General features: G+C 42.2%; 1 protein-coding gene across 1 annotated transcript in view; it reads right to left on the bottom strand.

Moving 5' to 3' along the window:
• The window catches only part of fryb (furry homolog b (Drosophila)), a 166,921-nt gene extending 159,234 nt beyond the window's left edge, over window positions 1-7,687 (bottom strand). Inside the window, exon 1 of the mRNA XM_061896785.1 lies at window positions 6,794-7,687. Coding sequence (XP_061752769.1) covers window positions 6,794-7,043 — 250 coding nt within the window. The 5' untranslated portion in view covers window positions 7,044-7,687. The remainder of the gene's footprint in view (window positions 1-6,793) is intronic.
• Window positions 7,688-12,103: the final 4,416 nt, after the last annotated feature.

The raw sequence follows: 12,103 nt of genomic DNA, 5'->3' as shown, positions 1-12,103 counted from the left end.
GTGCAAAACGAAACTAAAATTGAACTGGTTGCAAAGTAAATAAATACAGAATGCTTGACGACAGCAAAGACTTACAGCGTTTATCACACAACTCTTATGCTTAAGGGCCGTTGCTATAGTTATTATCAATTGTGCTGAAGTTGTACTTTTTCCCATCTGTGCAAAGCAAGTCGTCTCGTATCAATGTTGTGTCCAGACTCGGCTTGCTGAATTCCAAGGCCGAACATCGAGTACCGTGACGCGGACCGAGTAGAGACAAAGCGATATCATGAGTGTCAGCACATTTGCATTTCTTGAATAGTCATATTTTGTGTCTAACTGGGGTTGCTAAAATGACCCCACTTCCTTCAGCGATGCAACAAGGACCTTGCAAATAAATAGAGGAAGCACGCGGGTTGGATTTTAGGGCGTAGTTTGGATCTGTAACTAAAGTACAGGGAGAGTGGCTTTGCCAGCAACCTGAGGGTCCCTGGTTCAATCCCCACCTTCTACCATCCTTGTCACGCCCATTGTGTCCTTGTGCAAGAGACACCACCCTTGCTCCTGATGGGCCCTGGTTAGCGCCTTGCATGGCAGCTCCCGCCATCAGTGTGTGAATGTGTGTGTGAATGGGTAAATGTGGTGTCAAAGCGCTTTGAGTTTCTTAAAAAGAAGGTAGAAAAGCGCTATACAAGTTTAATCCAATTACAGCCTAAAAAAACGTCTCTCCTCAATACAAAATTTAACTCTGTCTCTGCGTGATTCCTTGCTTCTTGTCTGCTTAATAGATGTCATCAGTGTTTGAACCTGACAGACTTTAGCTTTTAATCAAATATCACCTCACAGGCCATAAATCATTCATTCACGGGCCGGATCTGGCCTTGACTTTGACACCCCTGACCCTAGAACCAGCAAGTTAGACTGCAACAAAATAAAATGTCTTCTTGTAAGGATGGTGAAAAAAAATGTCAAAACAAAGTGTAGTTCCCCTTTAAGGACTTGCCTGTTTCCTCCCCCTGCTGTGTATTACCTGAAACTCGGACTCAGGAGTGACCTCCAAATGCCCAAACATTCTGTCACGGGTCTGTTACCAACGCACTTGGTCTTTGGAGAGGATGCACGCCAGATTCAGCCGGCATGTGAAAATGTCCTGTTTGGACAATCGAGCAATCAACAGCCAAACATGGTTGTAATCTTTAACCGGGTGGACCAAGTCTGCCTGACCAGGACTGCTGTGATGTGTCGTGATGGCTGGAATGAAACCGCAGGTGTGCCGAATATAACAGACTTCCATGGAAACCTGTTGCTTCCCCTTTAAGACCGCACAGCGAGATGGAGATGATCCGGCTTTGTCGTGTCTTATATAAACCCCGTTTCCATATGAGTTGGGAACTTATGTTAGATGTAAATATGAAAAAAATACAATGATTTGCAAATCCTTTTCAACCCATATTCAGTGGAATATGCTACAAAGACAAGATACTTGATGTTGAAACTGATTTTTGCAAATAATAATTAACATAGAACTTCATGGCTGCAACACGTGCCAAAGTAGTTGGGAAAGGGCATGTTCTCCATTGTGTTACATCACCTTTTCTTTTAACAACACTCTGAGGAAACTAATTGTTGAAGCTTTGAAAGTGGAATTCTTTCCCATTCTTGTTTTATGTAGAGCTTCAGTCGTTCAACAGTCCGAGGTCTCCGCTGTCCTATTTTACGCTTCATAATGCGCCACACATTTTCCATGGGAGACAGGTCTGGACTGCAGGCGGGCCAGGAAAGTACCCGCACTCTTTTTTTTACGAAGCTACGCTGTTGTAACACATGGCTTGGCATTGTCTTGCTGAAATAAGCAGGGGCGGCTTAGAAGGCAGCATATGTTGTTCCAAAACCTGTATGTACCTTTCAGCATTAATGGTGCCTTCACAGATGTGTAAGTTACCCATGCCTTGGGCACTAATGCACCCCCATACCATCACACATGCTGGCTTTTCAACTTTGCGTCGATAACAGTTGGGATGATTCCTTTCCTCTTTGGTCCAGATGACACGATGTCGAATATTTCCAGAAACAATTTGAATTGTGGACTCGTCAGACCAAAGAACACTTTTCCACTTTGCATCAGTCCATCTTAGATGATCTCGGGCCCAAAGAAGCCGGCGGCGTTTCTGGATGTTGTTGATAAATGCCTTTCGCTTTGCCTAGTAGAGCTTTAACTTGCAATTACAGATGTAGCGACCAACTGTATTTAGTGACAGTGGTTTTCTGAAGTGTTCCTGAGCCTATGTGGTGATATCCTTTAGACATTGATGTCGGTTTTTGATACAGTGCCGTCTGAGGGATCGGAAATGTTGGTTTCCGGCCATGCCGCTTACGTGGAGTGATTTCTCCAGATTCTCTGAACCTTTTGATGATATTATGGAGCGTAGATGTTGAAATCCCTAAATTTCTTGCAATTGCACTTTGAGAAAGGTTGTTCTTAAACTGTTTGACTATTTGCTCACGCAGTTGTGGACAAAGGGGTGTACCTCGCCCCATCCTTTCTTGTGAAGCTGTTTTTATACCCAATCATGGCACCCACCTGTTCCCAATTAGCCTGCACACCTGTGGGATGTTCCAAATAAGTGTTTGATGAGCATTCCTCAACTGTATCAGTATTTATTGCCACCTTTCCCAACTACTTTGTCACGTGTTGCAGCCATGAAATTCTAAAGTTAATGATTATTTGCACCAAAAAATAAAAAATAAACCTGCAACCCTCATGTTTTTGGTACGGCCGTTTTACTCACTACGCCATACCGCCCCCAAAGGTGAGGCCTTTAATGCCTACTGTCCGTCAAGCATGGTGGTGGTAGTATTATGCTCTGGGCCTGTTTAGCTGCCAATAGAACTGGTGCTTTACGGAGAAATCCAAATTCTTCAGGACCACCTGGAATCATCAGCCCGGAGGTTGGGTCTTGGGCGCAGGTGGGTGTTCCAACAGGACAACGACCCCAAACACATGTCAAAAATGGTAAAGGAATGGCTAAATCAGGCAAGAATAAAGGTTTTAGAATGGACTTACAATAAGTCCTGACTTAAACGTGCGGACAATGCTGAAGAAACAAGTCCATGTTAGAAAACCAACACATTTAGCTGAACTGCACTAATTTTGTCAAGAGTGGTTAAAAATTCAAGCAGGAGCTTGTGGATGGCTACCAAAAGTGCCGTACTGCAGTGAAACTTGCCAAGGGACATTTTAATTTTCCTGAAGGAACTCTCCTGAAAGAATCAATAAAGTACTATCTATCTATCTATTTATCTATTTATCTATCCATCTATCTGTAAGCAAATATTAACATTGCTATATGTATACCGTATTTCCTTGAATTGCCGCCGGGACTCTAATTAATTTAAAACCTCTTCTCACTTACCAAAGGCATGTGGTAAATTTAGGCTTGCGCTTATAAATTTGAGTGTGATGTAAGGATACCATCATGAAAAGCACATTTAATCTTACCTTTACTTATAAATGAAGTTTACGCGCAGCTCCTTCTAATCAAAAGCATCGATAATTTCTTTATAAAAGTCTTCCTTATCTTTCTTCAGTTTTAAAAGTCTCTCTGTCTCGATGGAGATCTTCCTTTATTACCCCCTGCTTCGATTGAAAGTCCAGTTTAGAAAACTGTTTGATTTTAGATATGTAATCCTCCATGTTAAAAGTGCAAGCGAGAGGAAAAAATAAACTCTTGCTGCTTGTTGTGACTTTCTCTGCAGCCGAGTTGTCGCAAGAAGGATCAATAGCGCCCTCTACCACCTGGAGGCGGGAGTCATTTAATGACTCATATTTGACACACGCAGCTACGGTATATTAATAAAACATAGCTGCTTACTGTTCTTTTTAGCATATTCAATAGCTTGGACCTTAAATCCTACTGAGTAGCTCTTAAAGGGGAACATTATCACAATTTCAAAAGGGTTAAAAACAATAAAAATCAGTTCCCAGTGGCTTGTTGTATTTTTTGAATTTTTTTTCAAAATTTTACCGGTCCCGGAATATCCCTAAATAAAGATTTAAAGTGCCTTATTTTCGCTATCTTCGAAACCACTATCCATTTCCCTGTGATGTCATACAGTGCTGCCAATACAAACAACATGGCGGTTACCACAGCAAGATATAGCGACATTAGCTCGGATTCAAACTCGGATTTCAGCGACTTAAGCGATTCGACAGATTACGCATGTTTTTAAACAGATGGTCGGAGTACGGAGGCAGATAGCGAAAACGAAATTGATGAAGAAATTGAAGCTATTGAGCGAATAGCTATTGACGCTATTCGGCCATAGCGTGGGTGTACCTAATGAAGTGGCCCATAGCACGGCTGCCTCATTAGCATCGCCGGTAAAATGTGCGGACAAAACGATCAGGACTTTCGTATCCTGTGACACTGGAGCAACTTAAATCCGTCGATTGGTAAGTGTTTGTTTCGCATTAAATGTGGGTATCTAGTTTCAAATGTACATACAGCTAGCGTAAATAGCATGTTAGCATCGATTAGCGTAGCATGTTAGCATGTAGTCATGCCATGACCAAATATGTCTGATTAGCACATAAGTCAACAACATCAACAAAACTCACCTTCGTGATTTGTTTGACTTAATGGTTGCAAATGCATCCGCAGGTTATCCATACATCTCTGTGCCATGTCTGTCTTAGCATCGCCGGTCAAATGTGAAGACACTCTGGTACATTCAATGGGGGTCTGGCGGCAGATTTCTTGCCAGTGGTGCAACTTGAATCCCTCCCTGTTAGTGTTGTTACACCCTCCGACAACACACCCACGAGGCATGATGTCCCCAAGGTTCCAAAAAATAGTCGAAAAAACGGAAAGTAACAGAGCTGAGACCCGGTGTTTGTAATGTGAAAATGAAAATGGCGGGTGTGTTACCTCGGTGACGTCACGTTCTGACGTAATCGCTAAAAGACCGATAAACAGAAAGGTGTTTATTTTGCCAAAATTCACCCATTTTGAGTCCGGAAATCGGTTAAAAAAATAGATGGTCTTTTTTCTGCAACATCAAGGTATATATTGACGCTTGCATGGGTCTGGTGATAATGTTCCCCTTTAATCTTCTTCCTTTTATGTAATTTCAAATTATTGAAATCAGCCTCCTCCATTTTGGAAATGATGACAGGTAAAGTGTCACTCGTGACGTGACGAGTTTGACCCGGTGGAAATTCTAGACATGCGCTAATAAAAATTAGGGATGCACCGAAATGAAAATTTGTGGCCGAAGCCGAAACCGAATAAAATTGGAGCGCTTGGCCGAAGGCCGAATACCAAATACCGAATAATAAATGCAGTTTTTCACAACTTTTTTATATTGCATAAATAGCCTAGAATACATTTTTAGACATGTTTTTCAAATAAAGTAATTTTTTATTGAATATTGACATTTTTTAATATTCCAGTAGCTTTTGCTTTTCAAAAAAAAAGCACAGTTTTTCATTTCTATTAGGCCTTCAAACAAAACATGCATTCCAAAAAAAATAAATAAAGTGCATTAAAGTGGATAAACCCACAACAAATTAATTATTGTCCTTTTGGCAAAAGTCTGCTTAGCCACAGTAGATATGCTAATAATGTAAACAGAAGGCTCAAGTAAATCTCAATTAAGTGTGTGCTTGTAACCTCATACACTTATACAGGTAGCCTACACAACAGGCTAATAATATAAACAGAAGGTTTAAGTAAATCTCAATAAGTGTGTGCTTGTAACCTCATACACTTATACAGGTAGCCTACACAACAGGCTAATAATGTAAACAGAGGCCCCACTAAATCTCAATAAGTGTGTGCTTGTAACCTCATACACTTATACAGGTACACAACATATCCCAGGCCAGAACAGATTTGTCAATAACAGTACTTCAGCTTCAGAATAAAAAGAAGGAAACTAACTATGTACAAAACAATTTAAATTTAACACTGCACGTTGGTTGATTGCGTCACCGCGTCAAAAAATTGCGTCACACGCCACTATTCGGCCTTGTTTATAACTCATTCCACCGAAGGCCGAATGTGGCTTTTTTTTTGCCATATTCGGCCGAATATATTCGGTTACCGATTAATCGGTGCATCCCTAATAAAAATAATATTTTGCGAAATGAGTTGGACCCGGCGTTAATCCTGAGCCGGCGGCAATGCTAAACATGCACCGTTTATTTTGCGAAACGAGTTTTTAAATCCAGACAGGCGCATACTATCTACCCGGCGGCAACAGTACGGTACTGCTGACCCAGAACATTTGCTTACATTTTCAGTAGAGCCATAATAAATTCATAAAAGAAGCAAACTTCATGAATGTTTTTTGTGAGCAACAAGTATGTGCTCCAATCACTACATCACAAAAAAATAAGAGTTGTAGAAACGATTGGAAACTCAAGACAGCCATGTTCTCTACAAGTGTATGTAAACTTTTGACCAGGACTGTAGGTCTACGACTACTTGAAGTGTTCGTACAAGGAAGTTCAAGTCAGCCGGGGTGGAAGTAATGAGCGTGCGTCAGAGAAAGAGTGGAAAAATCTGCTGTTTTAGGATAGTGATCAATGGAGCTGTTTTGTCCAGTTTTCTCTACCAACAAGAGACCCCAAAACCTAAAGTTACAGACTGGGAGAGAAAAGAGTGGTTTCAAACTAGCTCGTAGAAGACGGAGTAAAGCTATATCCTGTTCCCGCTCATGGCAGTCACATTCAAATCAGACCTTTTCTAGCAACAGTTCAGTCATCAAGGACGTTCTGCGTGTTCCCTTCCTTGAAGCTTACATCACCTACCTTTGAGGATCCTCGTCCTCTTCCTGGACCTGGACTGCAACTTTGAAAATCTCCCGATGAAGTCACTGCGATCGTACATGTTCAAAGGCACAGAGGCAAGGTGCTCCATGACCATCCCATCCTGGCCCGGGTGCCAATCGTCCAGATCCTGGTCCTGGCTTTGGCTTAGCGAGAGGCTGTCGCCATAGTCCGACGTACAGCTTTCAGCCCCCAGGCTGGCGATGCTTCCGAAGTCCTGCAAAGACATCATTGTTCCGCCAGTCCCTTTTCCGGTAGTCTTCAGTTAAAAGCTGAGAGATTCCCACATTATGTATTTATGAAAAACTGGTTCTGGAATGATGTCACATAAAAACCTAACACGTCCTTAAGGTCCAGTCTTGCAGATCCTCTCTCTTCAATCAGATCGGTGAGATCACAGCTTTGTCGTCAAAGACATGTCGCACTGCTAAGATTTCGGCGCGTTCCTCCCGAAGGTTTCCGTCCGAAACTTTGTGTTTTTAGCTCCGTTTCAAAGGTGGTCTTTTTGGTCAAAGCTCAGCACACTCGCCAGACCTGGTATTTGTTGTCTCTCTGAAGCCTCGGAGTCTCTGGGGCAAGGTTGTGTTTCTCTACTCTCAGGTGGTGAGCCAGGGAGGAGTCCAATTCCAAGAAGGCAGCTGGATTGGCTGACTTAAAACGTTTGGGTGGATCTCTTCCACTCGCAGTCTGTTTTTTTTCTTCCTCTCAGGGGATTTTTTTGACACTCCCTCCTGCCGTACGTGAAGAACAACTCCTAGCACCTGTTTGCTACCTCGTCCCTCATCCTTGATGTCCCGCACACCATGGAAGCATGACGGAATGTGCCAACTTGATCCAGACAGCCAACACGTGGCATGTGACCTGGGAGTAAGACTTGGGAGTCCTCGCGACTCTGGTCCAGGCTGTTTAGCCAGTTACAGTAACCTCAACGTGTAAATGGTGTAGGGTTACTGGGAGCGGACACACCCCTGGACAGGGGGGCGAGACACAGCCAAACACAAACAGGAAAAGCCCTCAGCGCTCGCAGAAGGTTGGCTGATAATCTTGATGGGCAGATAGTAATGGAAAGATAATGTGCGGAGTCAGCGCTGTCTTCAAGCGTTAAGAATTCCTTTCATAGCAGCAACGGATACGCATTTCGTTCTTCCAAAAACATACCGCTTCCTCCTTCTCACAAAATCGAGGAAATAATGTCGCTCAGTCCTAAAATAAGGCGGAGGACTCATCCCCCTCAGCACTTCTCAATTTAGCACAAAGACCCAGAGAAAGATCTATCCCAGGGGTCACCAACGTGGTGCCCGTTGGCACCAGGTCGCCCGTAAGGACCAGATGAGTCGCCCGCTGGCCTGTTCTAAAAATAGCTCAAATAGCAGCACTTACCAGTGAGCTGCCTCTAATTTTTAAATTGTATTTATTTACTAGCAAGCTGGTCTCGCTTTGCTGGACATTTTTAATTCTAAGAGAGACAAAACTCAAATAGAAATTGAAAATCCAAGAAAATATTTTAAAGACTTGGTCTTCACTTGTTTAAATATTTTTTTACTTTGCTTCTTATAACTTTCAGAAAGACAATTTTAGAGAAAAAAATACAACCTTAAAAATAATTTTAGGATTTTTAAACACATATACCTTTTTACCTTTTAATTTCCTTCCTCTTCTTTCCTGACAATTTAAATCAATGTTCAAGTAATTTTATTTTTTTCATTGTAAATAATAATAAATACATTTTAATTTAATTCTTCATTTTAGCTTCTGTTTTTTTTTACGAATAATATTTGTGAAATATTTCTTCAAACTTATTATGATTAAAATTCAAAAAAATATTCTGGAAAATCTAGAAAATCTGTAGAATCAAATTTAAATCTTATTTCAAAGTCTTTTGAATTTCTTTTCAAATTTTTGTTCTGGAAAATCTAGAAGAAACAATGATTTGTCTTTGTTAGAAATATAACTTGGTCCAATTTGTTATATATTCTAAGAAAGTGCGGATTGGATTTTAACACATTTAAAACATGTCATCAAAATTCTAAAATTAATCTTAATCGGGGAAAATTACTAATGATGTTCCATAAATTATTTTTTTATTTTTTTCATATTTTTTTGCGAATTAGCTAGTTTTTCTCCTCATTTTTTTCGGTTGAATTTTAACTATGTTCCATCCATCCATTTTCTACCGCTTATTCCCTTTCAGGGTCGCGGGGTATAATCGGGCGGAAGGCGGGGTACACCCTGGACAAGTCGCCACCTCATCGCAGGGCCAACACAGATGATGGCAGACAACATTCACAATCACATTCACACACTAGTTTCAAAATTTAATTTTCATTTTTTTCGTGTTTTCTCCTCTTTTAAACCGTTCAATTAAGTGTTTTTTTTCATCATTTATTCTCTACAAAAAACCTTCCGTAAAAGAAAAAAAATCTACGACGGAATGACAGACAGAAATTCAATTTTTTTTTATAAATATAGATTCAGTCATTAAAGGTAAATTGAGCAAATTGGCTATTTCTGGCAATTTATTTAAGTGTGTATCAAACTGGTAGCCCTTCGCATCAATCTGTACCTAAGAAGTAGCTTTTGGTTTCAAAAAGGTTGGTGACCCCTGCTATAGTTGATTTGGGCAAGCAATCCATTTATTTCGATATAGCTCGGCTCCACACTTGCCTCTCGTAATGATTAAAAAAAACTGCAATTCCCCTCATCTAGACTTAAGATGGAAATTTCCAGCGGGTTATTATCGCAGCCAGCGTGTCACTCTCTGGCTGAAGATAGTTGCTCCTCAGGAGAGACCTACCCTGGGGGTGGGATCTCACTGTTGATGCCACCATTGTCATGACATCACTTCCATTGAGTGCCACACCCAGGGGAGGTCGAGTGTGTGAAAACAAACCTCGCGTCTTGTCTCAGTGTGACGGGAAGCGTTCAAATGATAGCTAACGTGTTTATTAGGAGTGCAGGACAATTACTGATACGGGGAATTAAAGGCCTACTGAAAGCCACTACTAGCGACCACGCAGTCTGATAGTTTATATATCAATGATGAAATATTAACATTGCGACACATGCCAACTTACTAAAGTGCAATTTCAAATTTCGCGCCGAAAAATCCTGCTGAAAACGTCTCGGTATGATGACGCCTGTGCGTGACGTCACGGATTGTAGAGGACATTTTGTGCCCAGCTATTAAGTCGTCTGTTTCCATCGCAAAATTCCACAGTATTCTGGACATCTGTGTTGGTTAATATTTTGCAATTTGTTCAATGAACGATTGGAGACATCAAAGAAGAAAGCTGTCGGTGGGAAGCGGTGTAGTGCGGCCGGCTTTCGCAACACAAACACGGCCGGTTTTTCATTGTCAAGCTTTACTATGGAACAGAGATGTCAAACGAACACGGTTGGATTGGACCACACACAAAGTAGAGTGTGTTATGCAGCGATCGTTTCGAAAAAATTAATAACATTTTACCATTCTGTATTCTGGGCTTCACGGTGGCAGAGGGGTTAGTGCGTCTGCCTCACAATACGAAGGTCCTGAAGTCTTGGGTTCAAATCCAGGCTCGGGATCTTTCTGTGTGGAGTTTGCATGTTCTCCCCGTGAATGCGTGGGTTCCCTCCGGGTACTCCGGCTTCCTCCCACCTCCAAAGACATGCACCTGGGGATAGGTTGATTGGCAACACTAAATTGGCCCTAGTGTGTGAATGTTGTCTGTCTATCTGTGTTGGCCCTGCGATGAGGTGGCGACTTGTCCAGGGTGTACCCCACCTTCCGCCCGATTGTAGCTGAGGTAGGCGCCAGCGCCCCCCGCGACCCCGAAAGGGAATAAGCGGTAGAAAATGGATGGAAGGATGGCATTCTGTATTCTGAAGGCGATCTCATCAAAGCAATGGGACTCTGTCTGTGAATGGAGCTTGTAGTTACATATCATATAAATATGTAAATATTATATAAATATGTACATAAAGTGTTGTAATTATATTCCAACTCTGCATTCTTCTTGGTCATCGCCGCCGCCGCACACACACACACACACACACACGCACACACGCACACACACACACACACACACACACACACACACACACACACACACACACACACACACACACACACACACTCTCCCAATTTCACACTGCCGTCCCCATATTACAAACCCCGTTTCCATATGAGTTGGGAAATTGTGTTAGATGTAAATATAAACAGAATACAATAATTTGCAAATCCTTTTCAACCCATATTCAGTTGAATATGCTACAAAGACAACATATTTGATGTTCAAACTCACAAACTTTGTTTTTTTTTTGCAAATAATAATTAACTTAGAATTTCATGGCTGCAACACGTGCCAAAGTAGTTGGGAAAGGGCATGTTGGACAATTGGACTTCCGGTTCCGGGTCAACGTGAATGACTGCTCGCCGACTGCTCTTGTTGCAAAAAAGCTAAGTATCGTTCTATCTGTGTGATTTTAACTGTTTTGCAGCTTTATTTACAACTTATCGAACATATTTAATAGTTCCATTTAACTTGCAAATCACCCGATCTGTCTCACCACTCCGCCCTCAGCTAGCTAGCTGCTAAGCTAACGAGGCTAGCGGAGAAAGGCAGCGCCGGTCTGAAGGAAGCTTCTCCCCCGCCACCGTGACCACCACTTCCCGAAGACAGCTGGCACCCCACTCGGCGACGGAAAGTTTCTGTGAGTATGGCTTCCTGCGCTTCGTGCACTTTACTCATGGATAGGTTGGCTTTGCTAGAGAGCCGTGTCCGCCAGTTAGAGCAGTGTAATTTCGTAACTTTAGATGTTGCGGACACATCTGCTAGCGTTAGCTGTAGCGAGCTAACTAGCCCAGCTTGTAGCAGCCCTAATCGGCCTACAAGCTACGGTGTACCGGTTGAGACGCATAATAGATTTAGCCCTTTAGCTAGTCCTACACCCCAGTCTACCGGGCACCACACTTTAGTCATAGGGGACTCCATCACCCGAAACATAAAGCTTAGCAAACCAGCCACAATTAAGTGTATTCCCGGGGGCAGAGCACCTGACATTGAAGCTAATCTTAGGGAGCTAACTCGCAACAGGTCTAGTAAACACGTACGGCAGGCTAACCGCACCACTAGTTATGCGAATATAGTAATACACGTTGGCTCCAATGACGTTAGGATGAGACAATCAGAGATTACAAAGAGAAACATAGCCAGGGCTTGTAATCTCGCCAGAAAGATGTCCAGGCATCGAGTAACTGTCTCTGGCCCCCTGCCTGGGAGAGGCAATGATGAGAGATATAGCAGATTAGTC

This window comes from Nerophis ophidion, linkage group LG04 (assembly GCF_033978795.1).
Source record: "Nerophis ophidion isolate RoL-2023_Sa linkage group LG04, RoL_Noph_v1.0, whole genome shotgun sequence".
Taxonomy (NCBI): domain Eukaryota; kingdom Metazoa; phylum Chordata; class Actinopteri; order Syngnathiformes; family Syngnathidae; genus Nerophis; species Nerophis ophidion.
Note: the sequence above shows the minus strand (reverse complement) of the source record. Positions and strands in the feature narration are given on the sequence as shown.